Raw genomic sequence first — 21,466 nt, forward strand, 5'->3', positions numbered from 1 at the left:
CGTGTGCAGAGGAGGGGATGATCTTGCCTCCTATGATAGGCCAGATCTTTGAGGCATTCGTGGGCCACCAGTCACAGTCTACTGACATGCTGGCAGACATCTTGGCCTTCAGGGCCAGTTTTTGGCTAGAAAGAGATCTTCTGACCCCTGCTATTCATCTCTCTTCAGACCTACATCAGACTCCGGCCCTCCCACAGCCTGAGAAGCTCAGGTCCAGAGAGACTACGACCACTCTGTTAGGCCCTTACCACAGATTTACTCCTTAGATTTCTCAGTGAAGGCTGTGCCACTGGCCTCATTTTACAGATTTATCACCTGTGACTCAAAAGGTGACCTCACCCATTAAGAGGCGGAGCCATTGTTCCAACCACCAGGGGATCTGACTCAGCTCCTCGGCACACCCACAGCCGCTGGTCGTCTAGCCCTGGGTCTCAGCCCCTAGGGGTTTCAGGATGGGACAACAGAAAAGTTGGTGACCTTCTGAAGACCCCTGTGGCACTCAGTGAACCAGTCACATTTAGCTGGGCTGTTTTGGGCCCCTCTTACACCTTGGATGACTTCCTAAGCATCCTAAGACTTGGCTCTTATATCTTTCTAACCCCAGGGTGTGGTGTGGCTCTGGGGATTTTCCCCACAGTCTCTTGCTAGGCTCCTCAGACTCTACCTTCCAGGACATCCTGGCCTTCTTCCCCCAGCTCGGAATGCCCCGCATTGGCTGGAGGCATATTTATATGTTGGTTTGTTTGGTTTTGAGATAGAGTCTCACTATGTAGCCTTGGCTGGCTTGTAACTCATTTGGAAATGGCTACATAAACCAGGCTGAGATCCGCCTGGCTCTGCCTCCCAAGTACTGGGACTAAAGGTGTGTGCCACCACACCCAGGTTTATTTTGTTATTTATTTAGGCTTTTTGGGACAAAGCATCGCTATGTAGTCCAACAGATCTCAATTTCAGCCTTTCTGACTTAGCCTCCTAAATGCTTGGATTATTAGTATTTATTATTATTACTGCTATTTAACCTTTTTCTTTTTTTTGAGACAGGGTTTTTCTGTTGCTTCAGAGCCTGTCCTAGAACTCCCTCTGTAGATCAGACTGGTCTGGAACTCACAGAGATCCACCTGCCTCTGCCTCCCAAATGCTGGAATTAAAGGTGTGCGCCACCACACTAGACTTGACAGAAGCCTCTTCATTTTTACTATCCAGCTCCTGCCCATCTCTAGGACTCTTCTGCTTTGCCCCCTTGCCTCACCAGCTCTTCAAGCTTCTTTGCCTTGGATTAAAGGTCCTGGTGCACTCTGACTGCCCCTCCTCCAGAAGCCTGTCTCCCCTGACCCAGAAGCTCCGCAGTGATAACGTGTGGCTAACACTGGAACATCCTGCAGCTGGAAGACTACAGCGGACTTCTGTCCCTCCCTCCACAGAGCAGGCACCTGCCCAGGCGCCACTCAGCTTGAGATAGATGACAGACAAGACTAAGTGGCCCCCAGGAAGGCCAAGCGTTGCCAGGAAGGCGCCGGACACTCCCTCTGGACAGGAAAATATTTTCGTTCCTCCTAATGACAGTCATTAAGGGGCCTGTGCCACACACACTGCAGCCACAGGCTGAGCTTTGGTCCGTCAAGTGGCTCCCAGCACCCTAGGCCCAGCCCGAAGGCCAGAATCCACCTGTCTACCCTCCCATTGCCCTTCACCCACCCAGGCCAAAGGGATGACCAGCTGTCTTTCAGCCTTGGGCACCTAAGCTTGACGTGCACCCTATAATTGCTAGAATGTCAGGGATTCTTGTGACCCTTTTCCTTTCACCTCATCTGCTCACTCTGCCCTTTGCAGCCACATAACAACAACAGCAATAACAACACCACAACAAAAACAAACCACATAGTCCAAAATTGGAGTCAAGGGCTACCCCACTTCACCAAACACTGAGTAACCAAACAAATCTTTACACAGACATGCAAAGTTCGGTACACCTGCATGCACTTCAAGACGAACACACAAGCCCACAGACCTACAGTGTGCACACATGCAGTCATGCACAGGTGCAGTTCTGCATGCATGGGATGTACATATATTCATTTAAATAATACAAAGTTGCCAGCATTCGATAACCTTTTTATCTTTCAAAAGTAGAATCTAGCCAGGCTTGGTGATACATACCTGTGATCCCAGACCTTGGGGAGCAGAGGCAGGAGGATCAGGAATGGAAGATACATAGTAAGTTTTGAGGCAAGCCTGGGCTACATGAGACCTGTCTCGAAACCCAAAGTATAAACAAACCGAATTATCTATCAGTGAATGAGTGGATGTTCACCTATGATACACGAGACCTTCAGCCTGCATGCTGCCACGTGGATGAAACGAGAGTGTTGATGCGCTAAGTGAACAGAAGCTGTTCACAAGACAGGTGCGCCATGATTCCCCCGAAAGAAGTCCCCAAGGTAGTTCATGGAGACGGAGACTAGAGTGGTGGCTGCCAGAGGCTTGCTGGAGAGGGAAAAATGCCAGTGCTGTTTGTGGGTAGACTCTTGGGTTTGCCAGACAATGAGCTCTGAGATGGATGTAGAGGTGGGCATACTTAAGGCCACTGAAGAGTGCGGATGGAAAGGCTAAATTCGGTGTGTATTTTACCACAATTAAAAGTAGTAAATATGTCAGGCGGTGATGGCGCACGCCTTTAATCCCAGCACTTGGGAGGCAGAGGCAGGCGGATCTCTGGGAGTTCGAGGCCAGCCTGGTCAACAAAGTGAGTTACAGAGATAAACCGTGTCTCGAAAAACATAAATAGATAGATAGATAGATAGATAGATAGATAGATAGATAGATAGATAGATAAATAGATAAATAGATAAATAAATAAATGTAGTAATCAAGGGGCCAGTGAGATGGCTCAGCAGGTGAAGGTGCCTGCTGCCAAACCTGATGACCTGAGTTCAAATTCCCAGATCCACATGGTAGAAGGTGAGAACCAGCTCCTGAAAGTCTCCCTCTGGCCTTCACTTATGCTCTATGGTGTGTGCACATGCCTCTGCACGCATGCAAATGAACACAGTAAATAAATAAGTATATAACAAATAAATAAATTTAAAAAGTGGAAAACAAGATCCGGCACTGAAAAGATGTGCCAGAGATACACAGGGAACCCAGCAGCTCAGGGACTACCTGCCTGCCTCTGGGAGCCCTGAACAGACCTCCCCTCCAATGAATCTAGAGATAAGGTCCTAATGAGGGCTCTCTTACTCTTGCTGCCCCCGCAGCTCATCACCCTCCCACAGACTGATTTTGTTTACCCAGCTTCTAACACTCTAGTAAGTAGCCTACCAACCCCCCGGGGAAAGAACCCTTAAAGGACCTCCCTATGCTCTGGTTTCTGCTGCACACCTAGGCTGAAACGGAAGCTTTTCAGGTCTTAGACAATGCCTCCCTCACACCCTGCTCTCCTTATCTCTCTTCCCCATCTCCTATCCAGCCTTTCCTTCCATCCCTCTCCACCCTGAGTTCTCTTTCACAGGTGCCTGTATTCTAGATCTGACCATAGAACAGGTGAACCCAGTTCAGTCATACTGGACTGGATATATACAATAAGGCTTTAGGGGGTTCCCAATACCCTCGTCAGATCTCACCCCTCTACAGGAGGGTGATAAACATTCTACCCCTACCCCACCCCCATTCTGCCGCCATGTGCAGTTGCCAACTGATAGAAAAACCTCTTCCCTATCCTTTGAGGACAACCCACATGTCCCGGAACCATGATCCATGGGGCAGATACCTGCTCTTTTTTTCTTCTGGCCTTGCTGTCTGCCCTTTCTCTGAGACAGCCTTGGAAGGCTCAGCCCCAGTGGAGGGGAACCTGGCTCCTACCAGGCTGAGAGCATCTCTGGAGCTCAGTGTGCTGGAAATGCAGCTGTCTACGCTTGGCACACAGGCGTAGCTGTTAAGACACTGGCTAACAGGCAAGTTCCAAGCATGGCAGTTGATGTGGTTCAGGGGGTAGAGGATTTGTCTAATGAAGCCTTGGATTAGAACCTCAGCACTGTGGTAAACTGGGGATGGTAACGCACACTGTAATCCCAGCACTAGGGAGATGGAGGCCGGAGGACCAGAAATCCATGGTCGCCCTTGGCTGCTTGGTGAATTCAAGGCTAGCCTGGGTCACATGAGACTCTGTCTTGTGGGGTGTGTGTGTGTGTGTGTGTGTGTGTGTGTGTGTGTGTGTGTTGCCAGCATATCTGCATGCCTGGTTCCCACAGAGGCCATAAGAGGGTGTTAGACCTCCTGGAACTGAGAGTTACAGATAGATGGTCATGAACCATGGGTGCCTGGAAATTAACCCTGACCTTCTGCAAGAGTAACAAGTGTTCTTAACCTCTGACCCAAACCTCCAGGTCCAAGACTCTGTCTTAACAACAACAAAAGCACACTCCAACTTAAATGAAAAAGTCTTTATAAAACCTAGTACCATGTACAATGACTATGTGCTAATTAAAAAAAATAATATTAATAAAATGGGGGAGGGGGGAGGCAAGCTCCGGACTCTACCAGAGTCTCAGAACTTCTGGCATATTCAAGGTGTATATTTTAACAGTTCCTGGCTCTTCTTGGGGGTCAGAGGGAGGACTCCTAATCCAAGTCCTTGGAGGATGGGCTCAGAATTGGATTGAGGATGCTATGAGCACCATGGTTATGGCAGAGGCCCGGGTGGGAGACAGATGGGTGCTGATGATTCTGGAGCTCTTACACGCTGTTCCACCCTCACTGGGATCTTACATGTCTGTGGACTAAGGCACATACACTAGCTACTGTGGTATGTTTGGGGGCTATGGCCAGTCTCTATGTTAGTGTTGGGTTCGTTTACATGTGTTTGGTCAAAATGCGTGTGTGACCCTATAATCTACATCTGCATGCTGGTCAGTTGTCTGTGTGGTAGAAGATCTGCTTGTGTGTCTTGAGTCATTCATCTGCCATGGTCTGTGTATATGTGTGTGTGTGTGTGTGTGTGTGTGTGTGTGTGTGTGATAGAGAGAGAGAGAGAGAGCTAATCTCTGCTGGTTGCTGAGGGTAAGGGTTGCAGGTTGTGGCTGTATATTCCCTGTAGGGAGTACTTGGAGCAGAGCCAGCAGCGTGCTCTAGGGGCCTGGCACCCACTTCCCTGAGCAGGCGAGTCCCAACAGCAGACAGACAGGTGGGGCTGACCCAACAGGTTCCCAAGGCCAGGGGCAACAGGGCGGAGCATGGTTCAGACTTAGGGTGGCAACACTTTGGGGGCCCGGCCACACATGCAGGGCTGGCAAACTGGAGGCAGTGTCTTCATCTTAGAGCAGCCAACCCAGGTGCAAGCCATGGAGCCTCGGGTGGGTAGGGCACGAGGCGGATGCATACATTCAGCGGCAGCCTAGTGCCTGGAGGGACCCAGGGCATGGCAGGACCCCTGCGGAGCCGGGTGGAGGAGCTCAAGCGGCCCTGGTGGAGGGAGAGCTCGCCCCTGGTGCTCCAGCACAGCGAGGCTGCAAGGCTTGCTGCGGACGCCCTCCTGGAGAGGGGTGAGGCTGCCTACCTTCAGGTCATCTCCGAAGAGCGGGAACTGCCCTTCCTCAGTGCCCTGGATGTGGACTACATGATCAGCCATGTGCGTGGGGTTCCCGAGCTCAGCGAGGCCCAGGGGTCAGAGACCCTAGGGCAGGACCGCCACAGCATGCTCTCTGAAGTTACCTCAGGCACCTACTTCCCCATGGCTTCTGACTTAGATCCCCCAGACCTGGACCTGGGCTGGCCCGAAGTGCCACAGTCCACAGGTTTCAGTCCCACCCAGGCGGTGGTTCATTTCCAGAGGGACAAGGGCAAGAGCATCAAGGACCTGCTGCGATTCCTCTTCAGCCAGGCCCACACGGTAAGGGTCTTGTCTCACAAATGTGGATACAGATGTGGCTCTCAGGGGGAAGGGGAGCAGTTTGGGCCATACAGAAGCTTAAGTGGGGAACCGGGACTCTGTAAGATTCCCCAGCTGCCAGAGGATGGGTGGGTGCTTTATTTTCCACTGGCATTCATGAACATTAATCAAGTATAACTTCACTCTTGCAAGTGCATTGAAATTATTGGAAGGGGTCCTCCTCTTTCATGGGAGTCTATCGCTTTGATCAGATTTACGAGAAAAAAAAAACCAAACTTTTTTTTTAAAAGATTTTATCTATCTGTCTATTTATTTATTTGAGAGACAGGGTTTCTCTATAAAACAGCCCTGGCTGTCCTGGAACTCGCTTTATAGAACCTTGAACCTTGAACTCACAGAAGCCCGCCTGCTTCTGCCTCTCAAGTGCTAGGATTAAAGATGTGAACCACCACTGCCCAGTTTAAGCCTTGTTCTTATGTTATGTTCATGAGTGTTTGCCTGCATGTGTGTGCACCGTGTGCATGCCTGGTGTCAGTGAAGGCCAGAGGAGGGTGTCAGGTCCCCTGGAACTAGAACTACAGACAGTTGTGAGCCTCCATGTTTTCTGGGAATCAAACCAGGTCCTCTGGAAGAGCAGCCAGTGCCTGTTCTTAACCATTGAACTTTTTCTCAGGCCCTCAAGAAAGTTTGTGCATCCCTCACCCCCAGACTAAGGACTCAGCCATGGTGAACAGCTGAGCTAATACCTTCACTCCTAAAGGAAGAAACTGAGGCCAGAGGGGGGCAAGAAGTTGCCTAGCGAGGTTGTCTAGGTCTGGGAGGGAAAAGGTTTCTGACTCTAACCCCAACATGGCTCAGCTCAGCTCATCCCCAGCTGCCTAGCAACCCCCTGGGCTGCATCAACAGCTGGGCCTGAAGCAGGGCCATGGGTTTTGGCATGGGCTAAGCTTTTAGTTTGGCACCAAGGAGGACTTAGAACAGAAGCCACTGGGCTTGGGGACATTAGGAAGGGGCAGCCACACCTGGGGAGCCCCTAGTCTCACAGCAGTGTAGAGCAGTGTAGCTTCATTGGTGGAGCCCTGGCTTCCACTCAGATGAGGGAATAAATATGAAAGCCCCTGGCAGGGTTTGAGATAGGGGTGGACTCCTGCTGCGGAGAGCCGGGAGCCCACCAGCACCTCCAAAGCCATGTTAGCAAGCTTGCCTGTGCCGTAGGCACGGGAGGGCTGAGCTTGATTGGCATGGAGAACCGGGTAATTAGCGAGGTTATTGCTGTTGTCATCACTGTCCCCCTTTGATCTTTCAGTGCCTGCTCCCCCCACACTGGCCAGACCTGTGCTGCATAGTGGAGAATTCCCCAGTGCCCTGCCTGCTCACCTCAATTAGACTTTTCTGCCCCTGGGCTAAGAGTCGGGCTACTGGGCTGAGCTGTCACTCATTCCCAGAGTGACCTCAGACGTGTTTTGTTTTCCCATAGTCCAGTGTTCTCCATTTGCTAAGAAGGCAGCAGGAAAGGGGAGGGGCATGGTTATTGAGCCTCTGTTGTGTGTTCTGGCCAGCATTTTCACATGTGTCCTTTATAGCTATGAGAGCCACTCCATTTAGCAGACAAGGAAGCTGAGGCTCCCTAGGTGACCCCAGGACTGTACTTCTAGGAAGTGGAGGAATGTGGATTCAAACCCACTTTTGGCTCCAAGCTGCAGCAGTAGGATCCATCCCTCCTGCTCCTAAGCCCTGCAGAGGACAGAAGACTCTCACAGTAGAGACACTCAATGGGAAGGAAGAGCAGCTGGAGGCTTAGGGAATACCTGTATGCTAGAGGCATGTGCCTCAGCCCTCAATTGAGCAGGAAGCACAGGTATAAGGAAAGGAGGGTTGTGAATACAAGCTGCCATACCAGACCTCTGCAGCTTCTAGAGCATCTGAGGTTTGGTAAAAGACAGAAGTCCCCAGCACTGGATTGCAGCTTCTCCCCTACTAGCCTCAGACAATCCCTAGGCCAGAGCAAAGCTGGTACCAACGGCAAACATGGGAACCAGTCTGGAAAGCTGAGCTCTGCTTCTGACTCCCGCCTTCTCTGATTCTCCAAAGAGCAGAACTTCAGACTAACATAGCTGATCTACAGACATCTTTGAGAATCTGCTACCAGACACTGTCCATAGAACAATTCCTCGAAGGCTTTCCAACAACCAGAGCTTCAAGATAGTCAGTTCCCCCTGTGCCCGAGAAGAACGCAGGTTAAGGCAGGCATAGCAACACACTTCTGTAACCCCGATAAAAATGGGGCTGAGACAGGAGTGAGCTCAAGGCCAGCTTGGATTACTGGGTTATACAGAATGAGACCCTGTCAAGAAAAAAAAAAAATCCAATTCCAGTGTCTGTGTCCTGGTGTTCAACCATACTTCTCCTGGGGCTGAACTTGCCCCGCCTCCTTCAGGTGGTGGCTGTGGTGATGGATGTATTCACGGACATGGAACTTCTGTGTGACCTCATGGAGGCCTCCAGCAGACGTGGTGTCCCCGTCTACCTCCTCCTGGCTCAGGAGCACCTGAAGTACTTCCTGGAGATGTGCTATAAGATGGACCTCAACGGAGGGCACCTGGTGGTCAGTATGGGCTGAAAGCTTCAGCCGTGGGGAGAGGAGGGAGTTGGGAGGAGGGCAGCTGGCAATCAGTGAGCACTGGGGGAGCAGTGGGAATGGGACACGTGGTTTGGTTAGCTGCGGGGGGGGGGGCGACCAGACACCCCTTAGGTCACAGACAGAGCCTGAGGGCCACTTTCTTCTTTTTCCCCAATTTATTTTTATTATTTTAAATTATGGGTATGTGAGGGTGCTCATGGAAGCCCCAGGAATCAGACTGCCCTCCTGCGGGAGTCATAGGGAGCGGCCAGCTGCCTCACAGCGAGGGCTGGGAATAAAACTCAAGTCCTCTGAAAGAGTGCTCTGAACTACTGAGCCACCTCTCCAGCCTAAGCGCCCCTTCCTGAAGGTCACCCTCCCACCCATCTCCCTTTGCTCTCGGTCCAGAACATGAGGGTGCGGAGCACATGCGGGGACACCTACTGCAGCAAGGCGGGGCGCCGATTCACCGGGCAGGCCCTGGAGAAGTTTGTCATCATCGACTGTGAGCAGGTGGTGGCAGGCAGTTACAGGTGAGACGATTAAAGGGGGAGGGGCCTGGCCGGGGGGGGGGGCTGCGCCACGATCTAGCGAGGGCATCTCAGATCTGCCTGCTTTGAATTTCTTCCATCAAACAAACACGCACTAGGCACCTGCTGTTGGGAGGGACCATGCCGGCCTATTGATAGATGGGAGCCCACTCTACTTAATGCCTTGGTATAGAAAGAAACGACTCCACGTGGGAAATAGAGGGACTTCGGAGCCCCTCATCCCCTATCCAATTCTAGTACTGACTGCTCCTGTTGAGCCCGGGACTCTGTGCTTTGACTCCCGACTCTGGCCCTCTGTCTCCAGCTTCACCTGGCTTTGCAGCCAGGCCCACACCAGCATGGTGCTGCAGCTGAGGGGCCACATCGTGGAAGACTTTGATCGGGAGTTCCGGTGTCTGTACGCTGAGTCACAGCCTGTGGAAGGCTTCTGCGGCAATGAGGATCCACTGTCTTCCCGGGTACCTCGTCCTCCTCCTGTGACGCTGGCCTTTGGACCTGGAATTCCAAGTGCTACAGGCTCCTCCCCGTCCAGCAACAGCCTGGGCAGCATCAAGCACTCGCCTCTTCTGGGCCGGTCTTCCTATCTCGCTCTACCGGGCGGCGGTGGCTGCAGTGATATGGGCATGGGGTCCTCATCCCCAGGTCCTGCGCACCACGAAGCTGGTGGCCCACCATCCTTGTACCGTCAGCTTTCAGACCCTAACCACAGCTCAACTCCTGGACCCTACCGGGCCAACCTGAGCAAGCTGGGGGCATCTCCATGGTCGCAGTCCTCTCCTGCCCTCAACCACTGCAGTGCCAGTCCCTTGACCCTGACAGTGGGGTCACCTCTGCTCCCATGTTCCCGCCCCCTCCTCCACTTCACCAGGGGGGTCCCAGCACTGTCCCGACTTCCAGAGAATGGGTTCCCAGCAAGTCAAGAGCCTATCCTTCCACGAGGTCGCTGGGTAACTGGCCCAGCTCTGGAGACAGTGGAAGAAAAAAAGGTATCTCTGAGTCAGAGCCATGATCACCTGGATCGAATTGTCCCCTTCCCTAAAGCAGGAGGCCCCAATTCTAGAGTCACCCCCAATTCAGGTTCCCTTCAGCATGGTGAGCAGGCCCTAGATGATAGGAGATTGTCCCTGAGCCACAGCTACAGCCAGCTGGATCTCCTGTCCCAGGGTCAGGGTGCCCTGGAGTCAGGTTCCCTCAGACCTGGTGATCTGGGTCTAGAGGACAGGAAGCTGTCCTTAAACCACAACCATGGCCAATTGGACCTCCTGCCACAAAACCCCAAGGTCCAGGCCTCAAAAATACCCCCTGATGCCAATTCTTCAGCTAGGCATGACAATCAGAGTCTAGATGAACGGCGGCAGACCTTAGGCCACAGTCAGCTGGACCTCATCACCAAGTTTGGCCCATTCCGGAGCGAGGGGCCTGGACCCAGTGGTCCCCCAGAGCCAAACCCAGTTTGCATGGCCGGAGTAGGCTCTGCAGATGAGAAGCGACTGACTCTGGGCCACAGCAAACTGGACCTCATCACCAAGTATCATCAACTACAGGGTGCCCGGCAGAGACCTGAGCCAGGCTTCCCAGGAGCTCCACTAAGTGGCCATCAAAATGGCAGTAACAATGACCTATTTGCACCCGAGAAACGGCTGACCTTGGGCCACAGCAAACTGGACCTCATCACTAAGTACAACAAGTCCAAATTCAAGCAGCTCCGAAGTCGCTTTGAGTCCTAACTCTGGTCTTGGCAGGGTCAGCCCCTCCCTCCATCCATAGATTTGACATGTTCAAGTTCAAGACTGCAGCGTGAGAGTATAAAGCTGGGGTGCTACATAAGGAGGGGAGGCGTCTAGCAGTCCAGGTCAGATGCTCCCTGGGCTCAAGACTCATACACACACACACACACACACACAGGCACACACACACACACAGGCACACACACAAACAGAAGCCAGAGTTACTGGGTGTTTTCTGTATGTTGTCCTGGGGCTGGGCACTTCCCATCCGTTATTCCCATTCTTCATAGCCTCAAGATGGACCTCTTGTTGGCATATAGTATATTAAGTATTATTCTCTTCCACCCCATTTTTTGTTTTGTTTGTGTTGGTTTATTTTTAGTTTTTGAAGCCAGAACATTATTTTCTGACTGATTGAGATCCTCAAGAATAACTGGATGCTGCAACAGCTACCTGCCCTCTTGGGTTTAGGTTTTGTTCTTTTACGGAATCCATGTCTGAATCTGTGATAGCTAACTTTTAGAAGCCTCATCCACCTAGTCCCAGTAGCGTGTCACTGCTCGGCCTCGGCACTCCGGTTGTACTTTCTCTTGCACTTGGCAGCAGAGCCACGTAGACTACAGGCCGGCTTCTGAAGGTGGTGGCCTCAGAGCCACAGCGGCAGCACAGCGCATGTGTCTTAGTGCGACTTTTCCAAAGGAAGACACTCCTTTCCTCGTCTTCTTTCTGCCGCAGAGGCCAAAGAGTCCAGAAGATGGTCTCCTTGTTTGATAAGTTTGGAGTTTAGATGGGTAATTTGGAGGCAGATCCAAGTAAACAATGGGTTAGGGATCCCCGCCAGGCCGGAAGCCCCTGGCTTTAAACATGTATTTTGTTTGCACAGACTCAACACACAGCATCTGGAGTTCCTGAGTCGCTATGTACATAAAACACAGACAACAAGGATGCCCAGGTGCCCAGACAGTACACACAGAACAGTGACCAGGTACCCAGCGATGCATACGGTGAGGACACGTAGCTCCGTGTGATGAACTCACAGAACTTTAGCTGCATGTGCTTAGTCTTGTCTGCCTAAATGAACGGCCACAGAGAATGCATGCAGTCAGTACACACTGCAGAACCCCCTCGGGATTCACAGACTATACACATATGACCCCCATCCTCACTCTGCTTGCAAAGCCTTGCCCTGAACATGCCAGAGAGCGGAAAGGTTGCTAATGCGCAGATTCAGAGGGCTGCAGCTTAAATGCATAAAGCATGGAAAACAAGGCAGAGCTGAGGGAAATGAAAAATGTACTAGGGACAGAGGGGCCCGGAGGTGGCGGGGCGATCAGGAAAGTCTATCAGAGAGAAGCTGATTTTGAGGCAGGTCATGAAGGATAGGGTAGGGACAGAGGCAGATCAAGGAGAGCTAGAACTCTTGGTAGAGTAAGCTGGATGGAAAGAGGGCCCAGGGAGTAAGTCTGGGGTGAACGGAAATAAACCACAGAGCATGTGGGTGGACACTGGAAATCTTGCTCAGTGTCTCATATAGCTCAGGCTGCAGCTGGTCATGGACCTTCTCCTGAAGTCACCGCCTGCCTGAGAGAGGACATGGTGCAAATCAATAAAGGCAATATGCTGAGACCCAGTAGCAACCTGATGTGTTCTAAACTGTGGGGTTACAGGATGGAGTTGGGGAAGGGGGAACGTTCAGGCCCTTTTCAGATTAATAGGGTTCCTTGGAGAAGAAAGAAAGCATAAAGAGGATCTGAGGGAAGGGTTTCTTAACTTCTTCATTCCTTGCTATAACATTCTGAGACACCCTGAGTGCTTTTGTAGATTCTACAACAGATAAATTTATTTTGTCTATGAAAACGGGCCACACCACTATCCTCAGGACAGGTGGTGACGGCTGGCATGTGTGTGTGTGTTAAACTGTGCTTAAGGACACATTGAGGAAGCAAGCCAGAACTCACATCTTTGCCCACCCTAGACCTCTTCTGCAGTCTCCCCAACACCCAGCTTCACACATCGCCCCGTCTCTCCAGTATCTTCTTCAGCCTGTTTCCTACGGTTCTGGGCATGTCTCTTCCAACCACTTTGTCCTGGGCTCATTTCTCCCTACTGGACACTCTCCTGGGTAACCCTTGCCCCGAATTTCAATCCTCAGCCTCTGACTCCCGCCTCCGCTCCAGATTCGCATTTCTGTCCGCATAGCCAGGCTGGGATCATACCCTTTCCCAAACCTGCCCCTTCTCAGACCTTATCAGGTAAATACATCCCTCATCAATCCATCCTCAGTCAGACAACACTGGTTCCTTCTCATCCGCCCAGCCTCAGGTTGGGTTGATTAATCCTTCTAAAAAGACCCCATAGAGCGAGGAATCAAAGGCCTAAAGCGAGAAAACGATCCGGAGGCGGGGTTGGGCGGGGCCAAACCGCGTCGCTAGCAAGCATAGAGTCCACCCAAAGGGCGGGGCTAGAGAGGCGCCTGTACGGCTTGGCTCACGCGTGCTCCCGGAAGTTGGCCTGGGAGGAGGCGGAAACGGAAAGCTAGTTACGGGAGAAGTTGTAGCGTGTGGAGATTGGAGTCATTTGGTGAGTTGGTGGGACGTGGGACTGCGAGGGTCAGTTCCGGGCTCCGCGGCGGGAGGATTAGGAGCAGGAGAGTCAGGAGGGATACTGTGGGTGGGTGCGACCCGAGGTCTGAGGGGCCTGAGAGGGCGGGTCAGAGGAAGCGTGGCGGGTTGACCCGGCTCCTGAGAGGTTCTGTCGGCCCAGAGCCCGCAGTCGCGCAGGCCCCCGGCTTCTTTCATGGCGGTCAGAGCGTCGTTCGAGAACAACTGTGAGATTGGTTGTTTCGCCAAGCTCACCAACAGTTACTGCCTGGTGGCCATCGGGGGATCAGAGAACTTCTACAGGTGAGAGCTCCTGGCCCTGGGGCGCCGGGCAGGGAGGGGGATGCCGGGAGCGAGAGGGACCCCGGGAACCAGCGACTCCGTGTCTCCACAGTGTGTTCGAGGGTGAGCTCTCTGAAACCATTCCTGTGGTGCATGCATCCATCGCCGGCTGCCGAATCATCGGGCGCATGTGTGTGGGTAAGGCAGGTGGAAGGCACCGAGGGTCGAATGGAGCCTTGAAGCCCTGAACCAGTCATTAACTCCTGGAGCCTACCCCAGTGACCCCGGGGGTTTCCAGGCTTTCAGGCTCGCTGGACTCAGGAATCTGTGAGGGGTGGGTGGGACTCAGTCTAACTGCGGATCGAAAGCCTTCTAGCACAGACTTCCCGAGAGTTGTCCTAAGCAAACTTGTATTAAGTACTTTGATTGTTGATCTCTGTTCCTTCACAGCGACGCTGGAAAGTAGGGGTTGCCCTCGTTGGACTATTGAGGAAACTTGACTCTTAGAGCTGTGTGACTCACCAAGTTCCACTACCAGGGTGGAGGAGGATTTGAAGCTTACCTCTCTTTTTTTTTTCTCTGATTATGGACAAGTTGCTTCATGCTATTAAGCATTAATTTCTGCCTCAGCAAAGTAACTAAGAGTCCCAGGTTATCCTTCAGCTACATTTAAATCTTACATTCTCTAAATACATCTCTTGAATGGCAGCCTTTACATTTTGACCTCTAAGCACCGCTGAATAGCCTCCAGCTTTCAGTTCTTTTTCTTTTTTTCCCCTTTCACGTTGGTGTCAGCCACACTGTCCCTGTAGCTAAGAATGATCTAGAACTCCTGATGCTCCCACATCCACTTCCCGAGTTTTGGGATTAGTATGTGTGTGCCATCCTGCCTAAGCAGTTAACTTGGCTCTGTGTACATTGCTGCCACCCCTTTTTGGGTTTTGTGAGACAAGGTTTTTCTGTGTGACAGTCTCAGCTGTCCTGGAGCTTGCACTGTAGATTAGGCCGGCCTTGAACTCACTGAGATCCACCTGCCTCTGCCTCCCAGGTGCTGGGATTAAAGGCATGCTCCACCACCACTGGCCCCCGCCCCCCCCTTTTTGGTTCTGCATGTTGGTGTTATTCAGACTTTTATTTACCTTAAAAAAATTTTTTTAGCTGTTGAGCATGGGTGATGACTGTACATAGTTTCTTATTGGCTGCAGTGCTCTGGCCTTTAACTATGACCTTAGGATAGGCAATAAATTCTGACAGGATCTGGGCGATTTTAGACTGGTCTTTGCTCTTATTTTAATGAAAGTAACTTGAACTTCAGAAGTTCAGAACTGTGGCTCCTAAGGCTAGGCAGGAGTTTAGCTCTTGTCATAATGTAATGTAGTTTGTTCTTTCACACTGTTGAATGCTTTGTATTAATATTCTAATGATTACAAGTATTTAGACAATTTTCACTTTGGTGTCTAAGGACTAGTACTGCTATGTAGATATGAACTTATGTACATATTTCTATTGGACACACACATATGAGTGGATTGAAGTAGTCACAGGGTGTGTGACAGGTTAGGGCAGTAGATGGCACAGTGATTAGCTGAGACAGATGGCCTTTGTGCACTCCAGTCAGAGCGGAGAGTTTTGGTTGTTCTGTGTATTACTGCTGCCACTTGATCTTTGGGAAATTTTAGCTATTCAAGTAGGTGTGTAATAGCAAAATGTAATGCCAGGAGCCTTCCGTGCCAGTCCTGAACTCCCCCCAACCTCCAGTTGGTAACAATGAGGTGGATAATGTTTGTTGGGATAGATTCTTAGCCATCTGAGGCCTGTCCAGGGGATCCGTGGTTCATGCTTGGATCTGTAGGATTTGAGTTTAGAGCTCTCTTAGCTAATGGGGCTAGAACAGGAGATATCCCAGGAAGTATCTCTTATGCTTATGGTTTATCTTTATCCTACCTTACAATTTTGTTCTCTCCAGGGAACAGGCATGGGCTCCTGGTACCCAACAACACCACGGACCAGGAGCTGCAGCATATCCGCAATAGCCTTCCAGATTCGGTGCAGATACGGCGGGTGGAGGAGCGACTCTCAGCCCTTGGCAATGTTACCACCTGCAATGACTATGTGGCCTTGGTCCACCCAGACTTGGACAGGGTGAGACGGCAGCTTGGCCTGGAAGTTACGGGACTAGCCTAGCTAGTAGTTAGCCATTATTCCCCAAGGCAGGAATTGAGGGTTCCATTTGCTTATTTCTTAGTTATCTCAGCACTCAAAGTTTCTTACTTCTATAGGAGAATAAGACCTTTGTGTGTCAGTAAGTATCAAGCTGGGTGGGGCATTAATCCTTCAGGGTTGGGATTGGTCTATTCAGTCTTGGGCCATGGCCATGATAGTTGGTTGACAGTTGAACTAGGGTAAGTATGTATTAGTGAAAGGGTGACATGGAGCCAAGACTCATGTTTTTCAAGGCTTGTCTAGGTTTTAGGGGTTCTAGGCTAGGCCTAGACACCTTAGCCAATCCCCAAATCTTACTCAGTGAGGCTTCCATGTGCAGATGTGTAGTAAAAAGGGACTCAGGGAGCAACGTCTGTGTTGTCTAGAGAGCCCCTGGATGTTTGGTCTATGTGTTCTGGACTGTGGACACAGTACCTTTGTCGGCAGGAGACAGAAGAAATCCTGGCTGATGTGCTCAAGGTGGAAGTCTTCAGACAGACAGTTGCTGACCAGGTGTTAGTGGGGAGCTACTGTGTCTTCAGTAATCAAGGAGGTCTGGTGCACCCTAAAACTTCAATCGAGGACCAGGACGAGTTGTCCTCCCTTCTTCAGGTCCCCCTTGTGGTAAGCATTCTTGCCTTCTGACCCCTGTCTGCTAGAGGCAGTCCCTTTGTCAGTCATTACCTTTCCTAGTTTGACAAAGGAGCAGGCTTTGGGAGAAGAGTCCTCCCTTACAGTTAAGAGCCATGACTTATGTTGAGCTCGCCCTCTGCAGGCCGGCACTGTGAACCGAGGGAGTGAAGTGATTGCTGCTGGGATGGTAGTGAACGATTGGTGTGCGTTCTGTGGTCTGGACACAACCAGCACAGAACTGTCAGTGGTGGAGAGCGTCTTCAAGCTAAATGAGGCCAAGCCTAGTACCATTGCCACCAGCATGCGGGATTCCCTCATTGACAGGTAACTTTGCCCTTTTTTGTTTTGTTTTTTTGAGACAGGGTTTTTCTGTGTAACCACCACTGTCCTGGAACTCAAGATATCCGCCTGCCTCTGCCTCCTGAATGCTGGGATTAAAGGCGTATGACACCATGCCTGGCTTACATTGTCTTTGAATGTGGAAGGAAGCCATGTCATTGAACCAGACAGAGCCATGTTCTGTTTGGAAGGTTGTCCCCAAATGTGAGCGTGCATACAACTTAGAGCCCCCAAATGTCCCTTGGCATCTGTTCAGACTCAGCCTTCCTTGAAGACTAGGCTATCTAGGCAGACCTTTCCTGTGATCCGTCTTACTTGATCACTGACCATGTTCTGTGGTTTGTATTTGCCTATGTGTCCACTGTCTCTAGCTAGTGGTCTAAACCCTGAGATCGAAAAGCGCTGTTAGCTATGGAAGGTGAGAATGCTCCTCTTAATCACTGAGGAGACCCCAGATTGCTAAGGGCACTCTTAAACAGGTTGCAGGTGGATTTTATATTGAAATCAAAATTTAGACCAATGGTTCTTAACATGTGGATTTCAATCCCTTTGGAGGTTGAATGACCCTTTCTCAGGGTTGTATACTGGGCATCTTGCATATCAGATATTTGCATTATGATTCATAACAGCATCAAGATTACAGTTTTGAAGTTGTAACAAATTTATTGTTGGGGTCCTTAGAACATGAGGATTATTAAAGGGCCACAGCATTAGGGAGGTTGAGAGTCTAGATTTCTGTGGATTAAAAGCCAACCAAGCTGGGCATGGTTGCTCACTGTCTCACTTGGGAGGCTGGACCAAGACTTGACTCATCTGGAAGAGCAGCAGGAGCTGATCCTGGGTAGTTTGGCCTCCTTTCTCTCAGCCTGCCAGGGACCTTTCTTAAGGCATGCCATACCCAACTAACACACCTCTCTGAGGATAGAAACCCCAAAGTGGCAAGTAACAGATTCTTTGTTTACCATGGAAGGACTTTCCCTTTATCCTACTGCGTTTTGCACTGATGCCCGTGGATAAGGCTGCAGGGGTAATGAGGTAGTGTAGTTCTATATCCTGTCCCTAAAGAGTTCAGTGTATATGGGCAGTAGAGTTGCTATATAACTTCTGGCTGTTAAACAACAAATGGTTCCCTAGTTGTCCCCATATGGAAGCTTGTGAACCGGTGGGAAATTTTCTGGTATTATAGAAGTTTCATGGGTGATATTAGTCTGCTTCAGGGGATGAGGCGGTGTTTAAATATGGAGAAAAGAGTGAGGAAGAGCCTCACACAGATAGAGATGGGAAATGCTGAGTGTGTGAAGGATAAACGTTTCCCAGAGGCTGAGGCTTCACATTCCAGTATCAGCAAGTTTGGGTTGTTAGCCTGGGATTTTGAGCTTTAATGGATGTTGGGTTGCTTGTTTGTGTAGATTCTCAGAATACAGTTGAGCTCTGTGACCCAGGCCGGCGAGGTGTTGAGGTAGAGCTGTGTGCCACCACACCTGGCTGTGTGTGTGTGTCTTAATAAGCTGCTCTGAGAAGTTTTGATGAGGACATTTTGCACTCACTCTGACTAACTTTGCTGTCAGAACTGGTGAACAATTGAGAGTTTATGCACTCTAGGCAAGTGCTGTGCCATCGAGCTACACCCCAGCCTGAGAAGTAGTTCAACAGCGTTTATGTGCCAGACAGTATTAATGTGATGATCAGAACACGCCCTGGCCTTTGGAACAATGGGAAGTTTGTAAGGAGGTAGTACCAATAATTTAACCAAGAAACAAAAATTTTGAGGTTAGAGAGATGGCTCAGAGGTTAAGAGCACTGGCTGTTCTTCCAGAGGTTCTGAGTTCAATTCCCAGCAACCACATCCATCTATAATGAGATCTGGTGCCCTCTTCTGGCCTGCAGGGATATATGCAGACAGAACACTGTAAACGTAATAAATAAGTAAAAAAAATAAGTTTATAAGTAAATTAAAAAACTTCTTAAGTAATAACTGCAAAGAAATTTGTTTATATAACCTAATAATTGATACCTATCAAAAAACTATAGCAAAATATTGAATTATAGAGACTATTTTAAAGTTAAGCAGAACTGCTAGCCACTGGACAGTGTGTTCCTGGTAGTCCTTGCCTATGCTGTTAGACAATAGAAAGGAAAGGGTCTTAGGAAGGAAAGGAAGCCTTATTAATCAGTTTCCTTTGGCTTTTGGACATGTTTAGAGGTGCCCATAAGATTTCGCAGTGAAGATGCCAGCTTGGCATGGGGTGATAGCATAGGGTAAAGTGCTTGCTGTGCAGGCAGTATTCCCAGCACCCAGATAAAAGGTGGGCTCTGTGCCACGGCTGGGAGCTCACTGGCCACTTGCAGAAGTGATGGGTTCCAATTTCAGCGAGAAACCCTGTCTGAAAAAATAAATTGGAGAAGCAATGAGAAAGACACATGACATCAACCTCTATACGGGCCTGCACACACAATAAGCATTCCAGTTTCTCTCTCAGGCAGTGATTAGCACCTCCGGTAAGAGTGATTTCACTCTGACCTGTTTTCCAGTTTGTGCACTTTTATATCAGCAGTTCTGGAAAAGGAGGCCTGGCCTCTTAGAGGCTGGTCTGGGCACATCTTGTCTTCACTGACCTTCCTTGCTTCTATCTCTTATGTTCTGAAGCTCAAGTTTATGATCAGTAACCAAATAAATTGGAGAAAGGTGACCTAATAAGGAAAGAATAGATTTTACTTTTCAAACAGAGTTTTAGGCCAGCCCTTGATGTACAGGATTAGTCAGATCTGAAACCTTGGGGGCAGGTGGGGTTGAGTGGCTTTTCAGTGACTGAGCAGAGAGGTCTAGGGTGGGGCAGTGTTGCTCTGTAAACAGCTACTGACCTACACTTTCTCTCTGCAGCCTCACCTGAGTCCCCTTCCTGCTGTTGTGTGGCTCCTGCCTCTGGACTTCAGCTCCTTTTCCATGACTGAGCTAGTCTGTACCAAGTGCTGGCAGCGGGCCATGGCAGAGAGCTCATCAGAGCTGAATGGTTGATGCCCAATTCTTCACCTGTGCCATCTCTCGACTATTGTTGCAGAAAAACCTGCCTTGTCATGCCGGCTTTCAGTTCTTTTTGTCCCTGGACGAAAGTTCTGCTGTCCTGTGCCCCACCCCATTAAAGGACTGCCTCCCACCGTGCTTGCTCAGTGTGCTCTTTGTGGACATCCTCCCTTGGCAGTGCTTTCCCAGCTCTTCCTGGGTCATGGGGAGGTTGGGTGGGGTTGTCGTGCAGTGCTTTCCCTCAAGAAGACGGGAGACCTGAGGGTGTGGGGGCACACCTTTAGTCCCAAGAAAAGTGGATATGTAAATTGAGGCCTGCCTGGCTACATAGCAAGTTCTAGGACAACCAGGTACATGTAGTGAGACCCCGACTAAGTAAAGATAAACAAGAGGAAGTAGTATGCCCTCTGGGATTCCCCATTTAAACCCATCTTCTGCCTCTGCTTTCCTTGCTGCTCTTTCTGGCAAGCACCTTGTGAGTCCACAGGCACAGCTTCAGTGTATTCTAACCCTGTCCGACCTTGAGGAAGATGCTGGCCACCCCCTCTGATTGGTTCCAGCCGCTGCGTGGGGCGGAGCCTGGGGTCCTGGGCGTGGCTGGCCAGTCCCGGGCCTCTCCCGAGCTCGGTGAGCCCGCCCCTGGCGTGCGAAAATTCTTTCTAGGACTCCGCTGCGTCGTAACGCTGCTCCTGCCCAGGCCAGGCCGCCAAGCTGCGTTTCCTGCAGAGCCGCTTTCACTTCGCTCCCTGAGGTGAGGGTAGGGTAGGGTGTTGGTGGTGGGTGGGGTGTCACCTGCTCTGGCCTCGTGCCTAATGGACTTCTGTTACAGACCATGGGCGCTTTCCTGAGTGGTGGCCAGGATGGCCCGGAGCCCGCGCAGCCCCAGCCTCCGGCGCCAGAGGATCCGCAGCAGCCTCAGCCCGAGCCCGGCCCATGGGGACCACTGGATGATGTGCGCTTTCTAATCGCCTGCACATCCTGGTACTGACCCGGTTACCCCTGGCCTACGTGCCCTCTTGGGTCTGGCCTGGCTGTGTCTCCTCACCCATGATTTCCTGTTTTACTTCCTCACTCTGGGCAGAGATTCAGGAAAGATCCTAGAGACTGGAAGTCCCACAGGGCGACCTCGGGGTACTGCCCCCCAATCTCAGATTTGTTCCTTCCTCACCAGCCCCTAAACCAGATCATTCCCAAGCCCCTTTCCAGCTCCTTCCTGGGGCAGCCTCCCTGAAGCAGAAGAACCAGGACCAGATGCGGGCCTCCTAGCAGGATCTGATGCTGTTGAACTCTGGTTTTCCCTCGCTAGAACTGAGCTGCTGCCAGTGTCCCAGGCCATAGCTCCTCTGCCCTGTCTCCAGAGAAACCTTGCCACAGTGACCCTCCCGTACTCCTGAGGTACCTGGAGGGAGGACATCTGATTGCTGGCTAGCTGATGCGTGGGGCTGCTGCAGAACGCCCCAGTGCACCCTTCTCTCAGTAGCTTTTTAAGGGCACACTCGGGCCCTCGTCTTTGTTCCCACACCCCAGGGAAAAGACGCTGTATTTCTGTTTTATTTAGAAATGATTTAAAAAACATCATACAAAGGCTGATCAGTTTAAAATGTGA

General features: G+C 50.8%; 2 protein-coding genes across 2 annotated transcripts; both read left to right on the forward strand.

Moving 5' to 3' along the window:
- Positions 1-5,273: 5,273 nt before the first annotated feature.
- On the forward strand, positions 5,274-10,782 carry Fam83c (family with sequence similarity 83 member C). The gene is given in 5 exon segments (XM_005363069.3): positions 5,274-5,310; positions 5,313-5,884; positions 8,322-8,489; positions 8,913-9,037; positions 9,360-10,782. Coding segments are annotated over 5 exon segments (2,325 nt in total).
- A 2,510-nt stretch (positions 10,783-13,292) lies between these two features.
- Positions 13,293-19,998, forward strand: Eif6 (eukaryotic translation initiation factor 6). The gene is made up of 7 exons (XM_005363070.2): positions 13,293-13,362; positions 13,546-13,685; positions 13,777-13,862; positions 15,631-15,806; positions 16,314-16,490; positions 16,642-16,823; positions 19,720-19,998. Exons 2-7 carry the CDS (start codon positions 13,579-13,581, stop codon positions 19,727-19,729), a joined length of 738 nt encoding a protein of 245 aa, XP_005363127.1. The 5' UTR covers positions 13,293-13,362; positions 13,546-13,578; the 3' UTR covers positions 19,730-19,998.
- The last annotated feature ends 1,468 nt before the right edge of the window (positions 19,999-21,466 follow it).

The sequence above is a fragment of the Microtus ochrogaster genome, linkage group LG8 (assembly GCF_000317375.1).
Source record: "Microtus ochrogaster isolate Prairie Vole_2 linkage group LG8, MicOch1.0, whole genome shotgun sequence".
NCBI classification, from domain to species: Eukaryota; Metazoa; Chordata; class Mammalia; order Rodentia; family Cricetidae; genus Microtus; species Microtus ochrogaster.

Bases quoted from the DNA above. Each gene is read 5' to 3' on its own strand.
- Eif6 (XM_005363070.2), top strand. From the start codon at position 13,579: ATGGCGGTCAGAGCGTCGTTCGAGAACAACTGTGAGATTGGTTGTTTC. The intron at 13,686-13,776 runs GTGAGAGCTCCT...GTGTCTCCACAG, and splicing joins GGATCAGAGAACTTCTACAG to TGTGTTCGAGGGTGAGCTCT. The intron at 16,491-16,641 runs GTAAGCATTCTT...CGCCCTCTGCAG, and splicing joins TTCTTCAGGTCCCCCTTGTG to GCCGGCACTGTGAACCGAGG.